At 48.4% G+C, this 18,953-nt stretch overlaps 1 protein-coding gene across 1 annotated transcript in view; it reads right to left on the bottom strand.

Annotated features, from left to right (window-relative positions):
* Positions 1 to 18,118, bottom strand: part of ccdc69 (coiled-coil domain containing 69) — a 29,760-nt gene extending 11,642 nt beyond the window's left edge. The window contains exons 1-3 of the mRNA XM_056289254.1: positions 17,947 to 18,118; positions 7,294 to 7,360; positions 1,552 to 1,730 (exon numbers count right to left, since the gene is read on the bottom strand). Of these exons, the coding sequence (XP_056145229.1) occupies positions 1,552 to 1,730; positions 7,294 to 7,360; positions 17,947 to 17,967 (267 nt within the window). The 5' untranslated portion in view covers positions 17,968 to 18,118. The remainder of the gene's footprint in view (positions 1 to 1,551; positions 1,731 to 7,293; positions 7,361 to 17,946) is intronic.
* Between the last annotated feature and the right edge of the window lie 835 nt (positions 18,119 to 18,953).

The following is an 18,953-nucleotide window of genomic DNA, read 5'->3' as shown; positions in this document are numbered from 1 at the left end:
CTCCTTCTGTTCCTCGCTGTTGGAACACGTCCTCAGAGAAAGCTCGGGTCTAACGGCAGGAAGCCAGCTCAAGCTCGCCAGGAGCAGCAGCAAGCAGGTGCCAGTAGGAGCTCAAGACATTTTCCTTCAAGCCAACCACCAGAACAGCACATTTCACCAATCAGTCACCCGTTTCTGCATTCAGACGGTTTTAGGTGTCTGGCTGGCCTGAAAACCAGCAGAGTCAACGGCATTGACGGCAGATGGTTGGAGACCACTGACCTAGACGTTCAAGACATGAGCCTGGAACTAATATTTCAATAAATGTTTCACTTGGTATCTTTCCCCATCAAATTAACTTTAAATTTAAACTCTATTTTTTTAACCTTAGCCTTATTTTCCTAGCATGGGGAGTCAAACCAAGTAACGGGTAGCAGAGTCTTTTAAACTGATTCAGGACGGCTCGAGCTAGCCTTCGCTGACCTCATCTGGAGGACGTCATTTGGTGAAGGATGACATCACACCTTGGTGCACAGCAGTCAGCTAACGCTAGCTTGTCCAAGACCGAATCAATTTCCTTTTTTTTTTTTTTTTTTTTAGGGATTTTTCCCCTTTTTTCTCCCCAGATGTACCTGGCCAATGACCCCACTCTTCCGAGCCGTCCCGGTCTCTGCTCCACCCCCTCTGCTGATCCGGGGAGGGCTGCAGACTACCACATGTCTCCTCCCATACATGTGGAGTCACCAGCCGCTTCTTTTCACCTGACAGTGAAGAGTTTCACCAGGGGGACGTAGCACGTGGGAGGATCACGCTATTCCCCCCAGTTCCCCTCCCCCCCTAACAGACACCCCGACTAACCAGAGGAGGCGCTAGTGCAGCATCAGGACACATACCCACATCCGGCTTCCCACCCGCAGACACGGCCAATTGTGTCTGTAGGGACGCCCGACCAAGCCGGAGGTAACACGGGGATTCGAACCGGCGACCCCTGTGTTGGTTGGCAACGGAATAGACCGCCACGCCACCCGGACGACCACTGAATCAATTTAAACAATTCTGCTATCCATCACTCCATTTGTCCCTTAACTGTAGGGAAATTGATTCTATAGAATTAAATTTATTCTAAATTAAATTAATTAAAATTGGTTAAATTGATTCTAAATTAATTAAAATTAACTAAACTGATTATTGATTCTAAATAAAATTATTGATTGATTAAATTGATGATAAATTGATTCTACAGCGTTCGATGGGTTTGTGAAATATTTTATTTCCCTATTGGTTTAATATATGTATGTTGTATTTTAATGTTTTTTCTATAAAATAAAAGGGGGGGGGGAACTGGGTTTCTCTTTAAGAATGAATGATGTGACTACGTTCTAAAAGTTGATATATGGATTGTAGGTGCTGGCTGGATGTGAGAGAAGCTGTTTGAGATGGATTTGATGGCTTTGTTCATGCCAAGACAGAAAGACAGGCAGCCGTCAAGGCTGAGGGATGAGGTGAACTCTTTTAATATGTGAAACCCGCATGTTAATTACACCGATTTAACTTCTTCATCCTCATCCTCACCTCATCAGTAATGCTCCGGACCAGGGCGCACAGTTCCTCATGGGCATGCTCTTTCAGTAGCTCCACCCTTCGCTGGCCCCCATTGGCCGAGAGCACGTCCCTCAGAATCCTCAGCTGCCACTCGAACCTCTCCAGCTGCTTCTGCAGACACACGCCCGGGTCCTCTGTGGGCGGTTTACCTGAGGACGGACACACGGTTGGACAGTTGAAAGCTGGACAGACAGAAATGCATGAAAGAGGAAATGGAAACACAGACTTTTCAAATCAAACTATTCAAACAGCACATTTCATACAAAACAACGCACTCGATATGAAAAGTGTGACGATAAAACGGTTACGACATAACAGTAAAAACAAAAACACAGAAAATGTAATGAAATGGAGTGAAGAGGATAGAATATCAGAAGCCATTATCAATGCAAATGTTTAAATGACAGCGAAGCCAATTTCTCACTGCCTTCTGATTTTAAAGGGCTGATTCACACTACAATATTCTCACCACCGAGGCCAAAAAAATATAAACAGAAACACTTGAACACACGCACAACCTCTGACTACACAGCCTTGAAGGAGCAGCAACTCTCTCTCTCTCCGTCTGTCTGTCTCTCTCTGTCTCTCACTCTCTCTCTCTCCCTGTCTGTCTCTCTCTCGCTCTCTCTCCCTGTCTGTCTCTCTCGCTCTCTGTCTGTCACTCTCTTGCTCTCTCCCTCTGTCTGTCTCTCTCGCTCTTTCTCTGTCTGTCTCTCTTTCTCTGTCTGTCTGTCTGTCTGTCTCTCTCTCTCTCTCGCTCTCTCTGTCTCTCTCGCTCTGTCTGTCTTGTCTCTCTCGCTCTGTCTGTCTTGTCTCTCTCTGTCTGTCTGTCTGTCTCTCTCACTCTCTCTCTCTCTGTCTCTCTCTCGCGCTCTCTGTCTGTCTGTCTCTCTCGCTCTCTCTGTCTGTCTGTCTTGCTCTGTCTCTCTCTCTCTCTGTCTGTGTCTCTCTCGTTCTCTCTGTCTGTCTGTCTTGCTCTGTCTCTCTCTCGCTCTCTCTGTCTGTCTGTCTCTCTCGCTCCGTCTCTCTCTCGCTCTCTGTCTGTCTGTCTGTCTGTCTCTCTCTCTGTCTGTCTGTCTGTCTCTCTCTCGCTCTGTCTCCCTCTCTGTCTCTCTCTCGCTCTGTCTCCCTCTCTCTGTCTCTGTCTGTCTGTCTGTCTCTCTCGCTCTGACTGTCTTGTCTCTCTCGCTCTGACTGTCTTGTCTCTCTCGCTCTGTCTCTCTGTCTGTCTTGTCTCTCTCACTCTGTCTCTCTCTGTCTGTCTGTCTCTCTCACTCTCTCTGTCTGTCTCGCTCTCTCTCTGTCTGTCTGTCTCTCTCGCTCTCTCTGTCTGTCTGTCTTGCTCTGTCTCTCTGTCTGTGTCTCTCTCGCTCTCTCTGTCTGTCTGGCTCTCTCTGGCTCTCTCTGTCTGTCTGTCTCTCTCGCTCTCTGTCTGTCTGTCTCTCTTGCTCTGTCTGTCTCTCTCTCTCTCTCTGTCTGTCTGTCTGTCTGTCTCTCTCTCTCTGTCTGTCTCTCTCTCGCTCTGTCTCCTTCTCTCTGTCTCTCTCTCACTCTGTCTCCCTCTCTCTGTCTCTCTCGCTCTGTCTGTCTGTCTCACTCTTTCTGCCTGTCTCTCTCTGTCCGTCTCTCAGCTAAAAAAAGAACGGAGTTGGGGCAATGACATTTATAGGAAGGGTCAAAATAATTGACCCATGATTCACCACTGCCTCGGCCACCACAGCAGTGCAGCGTGTGAGAACCGAGGACGCCTCTGCTGGAGTTTACACGTCTACCTGTTTCTCTGACGGGGATTTGGGATGATGCAAATAAACGACAAACATGACTTATAGTTTATAAACCATACATGGAACAGTATATGGATCTGGGAAACGGCCGGTTAGACTCCATCTCCGGTTTGATTCCCCCTTTCACATTCCCTCCCCTCCAGGTTTGTTTGTGTTGCCTCCATGCACATTTCCTATCTGAATCCATGCCGTGCAAAAGAACACAAAGTGTCGTCCAATGACGTAAAATAGTGCCATAAATTCCGGGTAGCGTAGCGGTCTATTCTGTTGCCTACCAACACGGGGATCGCTGGTTCGAATCCCCGTGTTACCTCTGGCTTGGTCGGGCGTCCCTATAGACACAATTGGCCGTGTCTGCGGGTGGGGAGCCGGATGTGGGTATGTGTCCTGGTCGCTGCACTAGCGCCTCCTCTGGTCGGTCGGGGCGCCTGTTCGGGGGGGAGGGGGAACTGGGGGGAATAGCGTGATCCTCCCATGCGCTACGTCCCCCTGGTGAAACTCCTCACTGTCAGGTGAAAAGAAGCGGCTGGTGACTCCACATGTATGGGAGGAGGCATGTGGTAGTCTGCAGCCCTCCCCGAATCAGCCGAGGGGGTGGAGCAGAGACCGGGACGGCTCGGGAGAGTGGGGTGATTGGCCAGGTACAATTAGGGAGAAAAAGGGGGAGAAAAAACATTGCCATAAAGAGCGGGATTTGCGACACAATGAAATAAACGACAGAAAATCGTCTCGTTTCATATTATGCTCCATGTGGAAAAGTGACTGAACTATTTTGGACACAGAGTTGATTTCTACCCAGTGGTTTAATCAAACAGACTGCATAGTGAGCGTGCAACTATTGGTTTTTTTTTAGGAAACAAGATTGTAAGAAGTCTTCCATAGATTTCAACAGAACAGGAACCACAAATCAGAGCCCAACAGAACCCACAAAGTCCCGATGTTATCAGCTGTATGGACATGTCGTCCCGTCTGAGAGTTAACTGCTAGCCAGCTAGCTGGCTAATAGAGTAGCATTAGCTCTTGTATTTTTTTCTCCCTTGTTTTTTTACAGTGTAGATTCTCACAATAGTAAGAGGGGTGCTGCTCAGACCCAAAACAGCGGTCCGATTCAGCAAAGGCTCACGGCAGTATGTCGGTGCCCGTTCCCTCCTAAATGAACAGTCCATCCCCGACGTTTAAACTACACAATACGCCCGTAATGAAAGGAAACGATGGCGTATGTCTTGACTTCCAGTCAACTGTGAGTCATAGCATTAAAACAGATGTGTACAGCAGTCGCTCCCCACGATCTGTCATACTGTCATACTAAAACACAACATCTTCCTCTCGCTTCCTTTTCCAACATTTCCTTATCACCCATGATCGCTCCATCTCCGCCATGCATCATCACTCCAGCTCACAGCCACGTCTACGTCACGTTCATGTTGCTCCGACTTCCATCCTGCTTACTGTTGGTTGCTTATAATCTTAAAATAAGGAACTGCAGCTTATTCCACCAGACCGCTGACTGTACAACACCCTGGATGACAACTCCCCTTCTCTACAACTCCTACACACTTCTCCTTCCTGTAGTACCACCACCTGCATGCCGCTTCATTCTTACGTGACTTGGAGGTGAGTGTTGTAGGAGGTTTTTTGTTGTTGTGTTCTTCAAGAAGACACAAAAGAATCAAAGTCAAGGGGCGCCCGGGTGGCGTGGCACTCTATTCCATTGCCTACCAACACGGGGATCGCCGGTTCGAATCCCCGTGTTGCCTCCGGCTTGGTCGGGCGTCCCTACAGACACAACTGGCCGTGTCTGCGGGTGGGAAGCCGGATGTGGGTATGTGTCCTGGTCGCTGCACTAGCGCCTCCTCTGGTCGGTCGGGGCACCTGTTTGGGGGCGGGGGACAGAGCGATCCTCCCACGTGCTACGTCCCCCTGGTGAAACTCCTCACTGTCAGGTGAAAAGAAGTGGCTGATCCCTCCCCGGATCAGCAGAGGGGGTGGAGTAGCAACCGGGACGGCTCGGAAGAGTGGGGTAATAGGACAGATACAATTGGGGGGGGGGGGCAAAAAAAAAAAGAAGAATCAGTCAGGCAAAAACAAGCGTTCATGAACAGAATGAGCAGATCCAAACGAATGACACCAGACTTGGTATGTACGCGTGCTTCAGTCCACAACCACCAACTGGATTTTCTTCTAGATGGTCAGATGGAGCCATGTGAAATAACAGGTAGACAGCAGCATTTCTCTCCAGACATGACTTCCTGTGTAACACCCTCAATCACATCACATGTCGAGTTAGCCGTGAACACACCCAGGACACTGGCTGGTTCAACCAACCAGGCTACCCCCCGGAGAGTACCAGAAACACCCAGGACACTGGCTGGTTCAACCAACCAGGCTACCCCCCCCGAGAGTACCAGAAACACCCAGGACACTGGCTGGTTCAACCAACCAAGCTACCCCCCCGGAGAGTACCAGAAACACCCAGGACACTGGCTGGTTCAACCAACCAAGCTACCCCCCCGGAGAGTACCAGAAACACCCAGGACACTGGCTGGTTCAACCAACCAGGCTACCCCCCCCGAGAGTACCAGAAACACCCAGGACACTGGCTGGTTCAACCAACCAAGCTACCCCCCCGGAGAGTACCAGAAACACCCAGGACACTGGCTGGTTCAACCAACCAGGCTACCCCCCCAAGAGTACCAGAAACACCCAGGACACTGGCTAGTTCAACCAACCAGGCTACCCCCCCAAGAGTACCAGAAACACCCAGGACACTGGCTAGTTCAACCAACCAGGCTACCCCCCAAGAGTACCAGAAACACCCAGGACACTGGCTAGTTCAACCAACCAGGCTACCCCCCAAGAGTACCAGAAACACCCAGGACACTGGCTAGTTCAACCAACCAGGCTACCCCCCGGAGAGTACCAGAAACACCCAGGACACTGGCTGGTTCAACCAACCAGGCTACCCCCCCAAGAGTACCAGAAACACCCAGGACACTGGCTAGTTCAACCAACCAGGCTACCCCCCAAGAGTACCAGAAACACCCAGGACACTGGCTAGTTCAACCAACCAAGCTACCCCCCAAGAGTACCAGAAACACCCAGGACACTGGCTAGTTCAACCAACTAGGCTACCCCCCCCGAGAGTACCAGAAACACCCAGGACACTGGCTAGTTCAACCAACCAGGCTACCCCCCAAGAGTACCAGAAACACCCAGGACACTGGCTAGTTCAACCAACCAAGCTACCCCCCAAGAGTACCAGAAACACCCAGGACACTGGCTAGTTCAACCAACTAGGCTACCCCCCGGAGAGTACCAGAAACACAAAAACATACCTTAATAGCATTGTGTAAATGAAACTTTACTGTTCACAAAATAATGAGCCGACGGTGACACAACCGATCAGAGCTCAGCAACCTCACCACTTCCGTTAACGCCTCGGTCCGACGCCCGACAGAGCGGAGCAGCAGAAAACAGGCAGAAGGTGAAGGGAACCTGCGCTGCAGATTCATGTCACCCAGAGTGATTCTGCAGAGCTGGGTGGTCGCAGAGTCCATCTCGAAAGTTTGTCGGGCATTGCAACAGCGAAAGCAGGACTTTGAGAAATATTGCAAAACAACACCCAGCCAACTGTGCCAACATGCTGCCATGGCAACGTGATAAACCTAGACACGCAGATAATCTTAGATAATCTTTTTAGCTAGAAACTCGAGACCTGAATGAAATGTTGCACTTTGCCTCGCTATTGTGAGGGAGAGACAAACCGATGTCAAGTCTGGCGACCGAACATGCACGTTATTTTCAGGTGTGGACAGAATCCCGCCCCGTCATAATCTTACAGGAAGTAGACGTGATAGCAGGAAGTAGAATGAAGCTCTACTGTAAACAATCAGCCAGTCTGACACACACACACACACAGACACCTTACCGATTCTCCCATCCCCGAGCTTGCTGAGGTCTTTCTGTGTCCTTCCAGCCTTCTTGTCTTTCTTTTCCTAAAGAAAAAGAAAAAAGAAAAAGGGAAAGGCTTTTATTTTTACCCACGTGTGAGAAATTATTATTGACAAAAGTGAACAGATTCATTCGATGTCCAGTCTTCTTCTTGTATTCAAGCTTTTCCCCATCATGAAATCAGTACAAGTACGTCACTCAGGAGCTCAGGACAGGATGCTGGGGTGCTGTAAAGCCCCCACGGCAGATTTGTAATTTGTGATATTGGGCTACACAAATACAATGGACTTGAATCGGGGGAAACATGAATGCCTTCATATAAAATGGTCACGTCTAACTCGAGGGAATTACACCCAACCTGCCACAGTTAATAAGGTCCCATGACGGGTACCAAACTGCACGCCGGACTCGGACATCCTCATTTATCCCAAAAAGGCGACTCAGTTCTACAGACTTCCAAGTCCACACAGGAAGTTCATCTCACAGGCAAGCAGCAACATGACAGAGACGACGGATCGGCACATGGGTACGAGGAACAAGAGCAGCACCACATCCTGCCACCCCCGGGTCACCCCCCCCCCCCCGCGCATGAAGGTTTATGCGAGGAGCCGGGTAAAAAGGTAAACAAAGATAAAAACACCCATCACAGTTCACACAGTTTCAAAAAATGTGGAATTTGTTTAAAAAGCATTTAGTAGCCTGACGGCAGAAGGAATGAAGGACTTAGAGAAGTGGTTTGTTTCCTACGGAGCGCATTATAACGCCGGCCGGAGGGCATCACAGCAACTCAGCTGGATATCTAAGCCTGGGCAATACTTCAATATTATCGGGGCGTCTGAGTGGCGTGGCGTGGCGGTCTATTCTGTTGCCTACCAACACGGGGATCACCGGTTCGAATCCCCGTGTTACCTCTGGCTTGGTCGGGCGTCCCTACAGAACCAATTGGCCGTGTCTGCAGGTGGGAAGCCGGATGTGGGTGTGTGTCCTGGTCGCTGTACTAGCGCCTCCTCTGGTCGGTCAGGGCGCCTGTTCGGGAGGGAGGGAGGGAGGGAGGGAGGGGGATAGAGTGATCCTCCCACATGCTACGCCCCCCTGGTGAAACTCCTCACCGTCAGGTGAAAAGAAGCGGCTGGTGACTCCACATGTATGGGAGGAGGCATGTGGTAGTCTGCAGCCCTCCCCGGATCGGCAGGGGGGTGGGGGGGGGGGGTGGAGCAGCGACCGGGACGGCTCGGAAGAGTGGGGTAATTGGATGGGTACAAGTGACAGTTGGGGAGAAAAATCCAAAACAAAATAATAATAATTCTATATTATCTATCCTCTTTCAATGGAGTGGCATCAGGATGAAATCCGGGTGCAGTTGTATTGTATAAATAAATGCTAATGAGACTCTATGACCTAAAATGAGGTGTGAAATATCTGAGGGAGTATTATTTGAAAACTAGTTCTGGTTTGACGTTATACTTTACATTGCCAAACCGTTTACTGCGACGAATCTCAGCTGGATTCGTAAACGTGGTGTTTTTGGCAAATGTAAGCAGACATAAATTATCGATATCGTGTCAACGTCTCTTATAATCGTCATGATGAAATGTTCCCTCTCGCCCGGCGCTGCCGGGCACAGAGTCCTGAGCTGGCAGAAGCTGAAGGGTTTGCTGGTGAACTGGAGCGGTGAGGCTTTACGTAAGCTGCTGATGGAGACCTGACCCTGATTTGGCTGCTTCTCTCTGATTAGTCTGAACCGAGGCCTTCCTTTCTTCCCCCAGAATAATGACATAACTCCTTCTGTTTCACATTCAGTTCAAAAGCCGGATGCAGCACAGGGTGGCTCTGACGTGTAGGCTCTTGTACTTCTGCAAGCTTTGAATCATCAGAGAGAGGACATCTTTGCAAAGTGAGGACATTTTGTCTTGTTTTAGGGTTCGGACTTGGGTTTAGGGTTAAGGCTAGAATTAGGATTAGGATTAGGTTAAGGGAAGGGTTAAGGTTAGACATGATGGTTCACACTGGGGGATGAATGTAGTCAATGAGGAGTCCTCACAAAGACAGAACTACAAGAATGTAATTGTGTGTCGTGAAAAATCTGCCCCACTCTGGATGGGGATGCTTTCAAATGACTGGTGACTCGTCAGTAAAAACAACCCGAGTTGAGAAGAGAAGACCCAAAGGGACTCGCTATCTTCAACTGTGGGGCAGGAGGAAGGAAAGACGGAGCTTGTGTTCTCTCTTCGACAGTTTAATAGATTACAAACCAAACACGTATCTGCTGGTGAAACAAGGACAGTGTGTGACGGACCCGAGGAGTGTTTGGACATCCGGCTGAGGACCCTGAGCCTTTTTAGAAGGCTGGGTTGTTGTCCTACCGAGTCCCTCTGCGGTGTCGTAACCAACCATACGACGACCGTCTGGAGCCTCGGGTTACAACACCTTGAGAGCATGCAGGAGGCCAGCCCCTCCCTATGATGTAATGCAACACACACACACACACACACACACTGTAGGAACACTCATAAACACCGCATAACAGACCGGATGCCATCGTTCCTTAAACACAGGCAAAAAGACAATAAATACCGCTCTCTCTCAAACAAAACCAAGCTCTGTTTTCCTGAAAGCGTGCGACGGCGAGCGCCCTGCAGCGCCCTCTCAATCTGCTCAGTCTCGGTGGAAGGCCTCGACTTTAGTGGAGAGGTGAGGCAGCACATGTTCGGGCAGTCGCTGAACAGCCCTTCCCTTTAAAAGTGACCACAAATCGAAAGTTGACTTCTTTCTTCTTCTCGACAGAGTTCCTGCTGCTCTCTCACAAACACACACATGCTTTGCTTCGGACTCGGGGAACCCCGGCTGCAGAGGGCAGAAAACCGTGCTGCTGTGCTCAGTAAAGGTGTCGTATGTAGCCTGATGTAAAAGATGTGTACGGCCTCTTGCCACAGAATGGGATGTTTTGTTAACATACACGTCAATGGGCGGTGGGCTGTTCTGCTAGTTACCAAAATATTCCTGCATGAAGCTCCAGTCCAGAGAAGGAATGATGGAGGCGCTGCCTCGCCGCTCATTCTCTATGGAGAAGCCATTTGAAAACAACCTTCAGTTTCATGAACTCATCATGTAATGAACACCAAGTGATGCACCCTGCTATCAAAACCACCCATCCATCCAGCATCCGAACCGCTTATCCTGCTCTCAGGGTCGCTGGAGCCTATCCCAGCAAACACTGGGAGGCAGGTGGGGAGACACCCTGGACAGACCACCAGTCCATCACAGGGCCCACACACACACACACACACACACCTAGGGACAATGTAGTACGGTGAGTCACCTGACCTACAGGTCTTTGGACTGTGGGAGGAAACCGGAGCACCCGGAGGAAACCCACCCAGACACGGGGAGAACATGCAAACTCCACACAGAGGACGACCCGGGACGACCCCCCAGGTTGGACTACCCCGGGGCTCGAACCCAGGACCTTCTTGCTGTGAGGCGACCACGCTAACCACTGCGCCGCCCTGTATCAAAACCAATCACATGTAAATACCGCTCTTCAAATAAAATCATTATTCCATCCATCCGTTTACTTTCCAAAACGCTTATCCTAATCAGGGTCGCGGGAAGCTGGAGCCTATCCCAGCATCCATTGGGCGGAAGGCAGGGGGGGAAAAATCATTATTCCAACGTTCCAGAAATTGCAGTGTTGCATAAAAGACAAGCATCTCACTTGTGTGCATGTGGATTGTGTACTTGCCTACAAAAAACACACATCACACAAATGTATACCCGCTGGCCTTATTCATCTGCTTATCTCAATACTTATTTCACTCCCATTTTTAAAATACATACGTTTCCCAAGTCAGACTCAACAGAATGTCACCCCAACTTGGGAGGGGTTTCCAAAAGTTCTCTCAAATATTAGCTACATGTGCGCGCACACACACACACACACACACACACACACACACACACACACACACACACACACACACACACACCCCTCAGCAGCATGACAGAATGTTGCGGGTGGAGGTGCAAGGCCAAGATTTAATGTTCTGTGACTGGTGTGAAAATTCTCCACTGCAGGGTTAAACTCAAAGAAGTGAAAGAGGAGCTGAAGGTTTCTCGAGTTTTTCTCCAACGTGCCAAATAACTCACATTTTATCTGAAGAGGGGAGGACGTCAATGTCAAACCCATGGCTCCTCGGCTTCAGCATTCCTAATCCCTCTTTCTCTTCTTCAAAATACATCACCACCAGAGGAGACTTCAATGAAGCAAAGAGGAACCAAACTGGAGTATCACGTCAAGACTTCCACCCTTAAATTTTACTCCCGGAAGGAGTAAGTTCTTCATAAAGAAAGCCAAGAAGCAGAGGATGGGTTCATCTTATTAACTCCTGGATGTGGAAATGAGCCATCCCAGTCAGTGTTTGGTGGGAAAAACCACCAACACATCTAAAGGAGAAAATACTTGCTTCAATTTACCCAGTCTTTCAAGTATACAAGCAGACGTATTAAAAGCAACAGTACGAGTCTAAGTGCACTCAGAGCTTTCGGGAAATGTCATGGGTTTGTCAAACAGAAACCACAAAAGGACTCACGACAGGCAACAGTACTTCCACAAACTTCTGACATCTGGGGTTTCTTTCATGAACCTTAATGGATGTCATTTCAAATGAGAATACCATTCAGATCTGAAGCGAATCTCCGACAGCCTTCTCTTGACAGTGGAAGTGGCTATAGGAAACCAGATCCAGAACTTCTTCATGGGTCGGGGTGGTGTCATCTAAATAAGCCTGTGCACAGTCATACCTTTGAGATTTGTGGATATACCCAATGAAGCAGATCCTCTACTTGGGTTTTCATTTGCAAAAGCTTTAGCTACACCTTGGACTTACAGACAGTTCAGATATGTGGGTTTGGGTGCAGCCGCCTGTCACAGTCGGCCTTTTCCAGTAAGCAGAGTCAGCTTATATCAGGATCTGCCAATAACTGCTTAAAAATGTGTTGTCAGAATTGGGACGGATACCAAAATTATTCCTCCTATGTGCAGAGATATGACCCATTAATTATGCGCCGACAACGACGACAAGCGTTGATGGAAAGCCAGGCGGTGCTTCAGCCCATAAAGAGATGTAGACCCTTATGGACTCACCACTGGTTTACGCTTAGGCAGCTGCTGGCCTCCTCCTCTCCGAAGTGTAAACCAGTGGTGATTCCATATGTGGCGGGAGTGTTGGAAAAGCTGAGACGTGGATTTTCAAAACAGAGCGTCTCAGTTGCTTTCAAACCCCAAAACATGCTGCGCCAGGAGTTGGTCCACCCAAAGGATCGGGTCCCCCGGCACAAACGGAGCAATATAGTGTAGCTGTTAAGTGCCAGGAGGATGGCTGCGACTTGTACATTGGGGAAGCTAGACAGACGCTGGCCAAGAGGATGGCACAACACAGGAGAGCTAACACGTCAGGCCAGGACTCCACAGTCTACACCATCTACAGACCAGGACTCCACCGTCTACACCATCTACAGGCCAGGACTCCACAGTCTACACCATCTACAGGCCAGGACTTCACAGTCTACACCATCTACAGACCAGGACTCCACAGTCTACACCATCTACAGACCAGGACTCCACAGTCTACACCATCTACAGACCAGGACTCCACAGTCTACACCATCTACAGACCAGGACTCCACAGTCTACACCATCTACAGACCAGGACTCCACCGTCTACACCATCTACAGACCAGGACTCCACAGTCTACACCATCTACAGACCAGGACTCCACAGTCTACACCATCTACAGACCAGTGGCCACTCTTTCAAGGATGATGTGCACATCATCCTTGATAGGGAGGAACGCTGGTTCGAATGGGAAGTCAAAGAGGCCATCTATGTGAAGAGGGAACGACCATCCCTGAACCGAGGGGGGGAGGGGGCTGAGAGTACATCTATCACCATCTTACAATGCTGCGATTGCAAACATTCCCAAATCCTCTGTGAAAAGTACTCATGGCCTTTGAAGCTCTAATCAATGGTCCCACCCATATTTGCATATGAAACTGGTCGCTGGTTTCGGTCATTATGCAACTGGATCGTTGATAAGGGTGGGGGACACCTGCAGTCGGTTTAGACTGAAGAGGTCACTTAGCTGAGTGATGAAACGTATCTGTCAATAAACGCTGTGTGCAGATGAACTGACTCAACCTTCTTTAATTCCCTACGTGGATTACTGAGCATCCATCAAGATACTTAATGACCTGGACTGGATGGCGGGTTGTTTTCTGTCTCGGTGAATTTACCAAGCATTGTTCTGCTGACGAGATTACAGAGTATAGATGATTGACTATAGCAAACTGTTTTCTTTTCTCTCTCTGAATGATGTCTTCTTCTTTATCTTCTCCTCTGTGGGTGAATGGTGTGATGTGAGTCCCCCTTGTGTGCACATGTAGTCTGTCCTCCTCCCAGGTCTCCATGGTAATGGTGGCCGCCACCTGGACACTGCTTGGCATCCCCCATATCACTTTTTTTTTAAAAATATATATCTTATAAATCCATATAATTTTGTTATCCTGTTTCAACGTTATATCCTTCTCTCACTAAGGCATGTGACTAGTGTGTTTTGGGTTTTTTTGGTCTACACGGTCATGGTGGTCACGTGGCTCGGGTCCTGGGCTGTTCCAGTGGCATCTGGACACTGCTTGGCATCCCCCTCATATATTTTATAATTCCAGTATAATTGTGTCATCCTCTTTCTATGTTGTATTGTGTAAATTGTGTAAACACAACGTCATTGCACGGTGTCTGTCTTGGGAGAGAGATCCCTCCTCCGTTGCTCTCCCTGAGGTTTCTTCCTATTTTTTTCTCCCTGTTAAAGTTGTTTTTTTAGGGAGTTGTTCCTTATCCGATGTGAGGGTCTAATGACAGGATGTTGTGTAAAGCCACCTGAGGCAAATTTGTAATAGTGGGCTGTACAAATAAAATTGACTTGACTGATAAGAGGCTGACAATCTTGATAACGTCACTCAAAGCAGGAAATAAGTGTGTGTACGTGTCTATTCTACTTGGCAGGTGAGGGGAATAAAACTCAAACCTGTCCTTCAGAAAACTGCAAAAATCTCATGAAACATAATTTCTTTAACCTTTGAGATTTAAAGTTTATGTCACCCCCCCCCCAATTCTTTCCAAAGGTCATGTAGTCAGACAGACCCAACAGCCAACATATGGTTTGGTGATCAGTCGTAAGAGGTTACAGCTTCCCACCGAACGCCCGGTCTGCTGCCTACATCTGCAGGCCTGGCAGACCGCTCCATGCTGCACGCCAACCTCCATACTGTCCATACTGTCTTTAGTTCAGCCACAACCACTGGCCACAAACAGGATTGTTTCGGGTGGGGACGATTTTGAGAGATGAAGTACAAACGCCATGAAAAAACAAAAAGCCAAAACACAAAAACATTCATATCACAAAGGAGAAGGTTTTTACCCACTAATTGGTTGGCTTCTTAGCCCTAATCTGGACATTCAAAAGTGTTCATACTGCTGCTAGCATCACCATGTCAGCATTCATTCAGGTCAAAGGACTTCGGTGGGAGGAAAATGAACCCATTGATGGAAAGAGAAAATATCAATCAGCACTTTAGTGTCAAAGTTCACCAGCCCTGTTGTCACTGATAAGGTGCTCTTAGGTCCAAAAAGACCTAAAGACACTCATCTAAATGGACTCCGACCCACAGCCGGCGGGATTGTAGAACAGCAGTATATTCTGACCAGAAGGGTTATGATGGGTCTCTGCAAACAGAATTTTCTCTTAAACAACAGCATGGAGGCAAAGTGAACGGCGAGATGTTCCTCCAACAGCAGAAAACAGCTTCAAGCTGTTGAGGTGCTCACAAGCAAGGCGACAAATCTCTACCTGCTCCTGAACTGTTCAGTAGCTGACCCCGACCTTTGACCTTCTCTTAGAAGGGTACGGCTAACATGCAATTATTCTGTAATGGTTTAAAATCAGTCCAACAGGCTCTGGGTGATCGACAGCATCAATAGCATCATTGGCCAATCAATTTTTAAGCCGATTAGAAGACTCAACCGCCTTTCTATGATGCAACACAGGACCAAGAGGAATGCCAAATCTGACCACATTTTTGTTGCTTATCCAGTTAAGACTTTAGTAAATTCTCCCATGGGCAGCATCTGGCCTTCTTTCTGACAGATTGGATCAAGTCAAACTGAAATGTTGAAGTTGATTATTTTCATGTTTAGGGGGTTCTGTACTTTATTCCAGCTAAATCTGGTTACCGACTCCGCATGTTTCCATTAAGTTAACTTAATAGTCTTTCGTAACAAAACAAGGCGTTTAGCTTTTGAAAGGTTATTTCATTAGACATGTTGTACTGAAAGAGTACAGTCTCAAAGTACAACACATTGATTTCCAGTCACAAGATGCTTTAGAAAAATCAAAACCTGATAAAGAACAATGTGGCTCACATCCTCCGACGTAAGAAAGATGGCTATGTCTCAACGAGACATAATAACCTTTGAGACTTGAATGCAGAGCTCCAACGAGAAGTATGCAGAGATGTTGTTAGTGAACCCCAACTGTTGCCCTTTGAAAACGTTGTAGTATCTGGCATTCAGACGGACAGGCCAGACATATCTTCAAGAGGAATGTGGAGCACTTCCGAACAAACGTTCTATGATATATCCAAGTGTTACATCCAAACTGACCCTCTTATTTAAAGAAATCACCAGAAGAACTTTATGTAAAGGCAGAGAGGGATAAGATGAGAAAGTACAACAGCCGGATACTGACAGTAGAAAAAGGATCCTTTACGCCCCTTACAGCAGCTTTGGCAGATGGGGTCCTCAAGCTACCAAGTACCATAAGTGACTGGCAGAATTCCTTTCGAAGAAACACAACGAGGAGTATGCAAAAGTTACGAGCCGTACGAGGACCAGAATACGGTTCTCGATACTTCGCAGTACATTAATTTCAGTGAGAGGGGAATGTGGGAGAAGACCACCATCAACAAAGCCCCTTTCAGCGATATCTTTCAATCCGATAATGGAAGCAATGCAGTACGAATGTTTTTAAAATACTGGGAGTATACCAATAATAATACATTGTATTTGTGGGCGCCTTTCAGAGCACTCAAGGACACCTTACACAACATAGCTAAAAAAAAAAGCAAGCAGCACTGTGTATCAGACAGCATAAAGTCAAAACAAAGCAGGGTAGACAATACAAAGTTAACACAACAGAGAAGTATAAAATCATCATCTGCACAAAACTCAGTGCGGCGTGGATCAGACTGAATATGCCAGTTTGAAAAGGTGCATTTTGAGACGGGATGTGAAGGTAGAAAGAGAGTCAGTGTTGTGAATGTCTAGTGGGAGAGAGGTCCACAGGCGGGGGGCAGAATGACTGAGGGCTCTAGACCCCATGGTAGTCCAGTTCTAGACCCCATGGTAGTCCAGCGGGCAGATGGTGTAGTGAGTTGGAGAGCGGAAGAGGCTGTGAGAGTGTGGGAGGGCATGTGGATATGAAGGAGTTCAGAACGGTATGAAGGAGCTAGGTTATTAAGGGCCTTAAAGGTGAGGAGCAGGATCTTGAAGTCAATACGGTATTTAACAGGGAGCCAGTGGAGCTGCTGAAGAACAGGAGTGATGTCATCTATGGAAGGAGTTCTGGTACTGATACCGGCAGCTGGATTCTGGACCACCTGAAGTTTATGAAGACGCTTGAGGGGAAGCCCAAAGAGGATCTGTACTTCTAATGATTTTGACTGTGGTGTGTTTTTATTGCTCGTGTGTTATATATTATTGTAAATAAAGTTGAGTTTTATTTGCAGTGTAAACCTGATGAGCTATTTAAACCCCGCTGGCCATTTAACCCGGGAGCCTTGCTCCTGACTGACCTGACGCAAAACTCGAAACCGCCGTTTAAAAGGAAAATCAAGCGCCGCTGCGCAGAAAGACGAGGAGTCGTTTCTCCCCGATAACCTGCAGCAGCTTCATCCAGAAACGCTGAGCCAGTCTGCCGCTTCCAAACACCCGAACTCGGGCAGCGTGGGAACCGAGTCCAACCCGAGAAGAGGTTGAAAGACGAGAAACAGACGGATGAGAAGCAGATGAGAGGACGATTAGAAACAGATGAGAAGACGATGAGAAACAGACGATGAGAAACAGACGGATGAGAAGCAGACGGATGAGAAGCAGATGAGAAACAGACGGATGAGAAGACGATGAGAAGCGGAGGAGAAGCAGATGAGAAGCAGACGGATGAGAAGCGGAGGAGAAGCAGGCGGAGGAGAAGCAGATGAGAAGACGAAGAGAAGCAGATGAGGAGAAGCAGATAAGGAGAAGCAGGCGGATGAGGAGAAGCAGGCGGGCTTCCTCCTCTCCGCTGTTTTCACCCTTTTATCTGAGTCGCTTCGACACCGGCTCGGAACCAAGCGGCAGAACGTCCCCACTCACACAACTAAACGCGCACCAACCATGCAGTTCGCGAGCGTTCCTCGACGACGGCAAACGAACCCGCGGGTTTTACATCAACTTTCTTCAACCGAGTATTCGAACTTTTGTCCGTCACAAAAGTTCCACAACTCGCGGTTCCTTCTTGTGAAAAGAGGTCTCCTTACCTTGCTGTGGGCGCAACCCATTCCTCTTCCCTCTTCTCCCGCCGACAACTTTCACAGCCGACTCCAGAACCGGTCCGTCCGCTTCCCCCCTTCACCCCACCCGCGTTTCTAAGCCCAGCTCGGAGGATCCGAGACCCGCGGTTCTACGTTTAGTTCGTATACCTCGCTTCCCCGTCCGCGACGCGACTCCGCCGATTTGAAACCCAAGCGGTCAACTTTAAACCGTTTACCGTAACCCGGGGAAAAGAAGCGCGCCGCAAATACCGTAATGTGCCTATGAAACCGGCCTAGAAAAAGTTCTCCGCGCTATTTTGGGCGCAACGTTTGTCGAGGGAAACGTTAAGTGGCCTCTTCAGTCTCCGCTGACGGCAGGGATCCCACCCTTCTAACCAAATATGGCAAACAACCAAATTAAATAAAATTAAAGCCGCAAGCGGCGTTGGGAGGGGTCCAAGCATTGGCACTGTTGCGCCCCCTATGGAGCGATTTGAATGGTTTTGTCCTCATGGTCATATACCTTCACCCAACGTAAATAATTAACGCTATGATACTGTAACGTGCATGGATAAGAAGACACGCTGGCCGCTGGCTGGCGGGTCTGACCCTTTAGTCGAGCGGTTAGAGATGTCTCCTGCAGTGCAGAAGATACGGGTTCGCGTCCCGGCTGTGGCGGTTCCCGGGCTGCCCCCCAAATTCCCTACAATACGTAGGGGCCTTTTATACACCTGGCCTGTAATAGACTACCGTTTCAGCATGAAACTGAACCGCCGTTGGTGATGTAATAAAGATTGAAGAATCTTGTTTCAGAAACAGCAGCCTACCCGAGTTTCCAACTAGACATGACAATGTTGGATTACTTGGGTCGCCTGTGTCCTAGACGATTACCGTAATTTGTTAAAATGTCGTAACACTTCCATTGCTTCAGAAACATGTGCCAGAGTTTCCAACACTGGACCAGACGGTGTGTGATTTCTTGCGTCCTAGCCGACTGCCGTAAACAGAAAAAG

Source organism: Lampris incognitus, chromosome 1 (genome assembly GCF_029633865.1).
Source record: "Lampris incognitus isolate fLamInc1 chromosome 1, fLamInc1.hap2, whole genome shotgun sequence".
Taxonomy (NCBI): Eukaryota; Metazoa; Chordata; class Actinopteri; order Lampriformes; family Lampridae; genus Lampris; species Lampris incognitus.
This window is presented reverse-complemented; position numbering and strand designations above follow the sequence as displayed.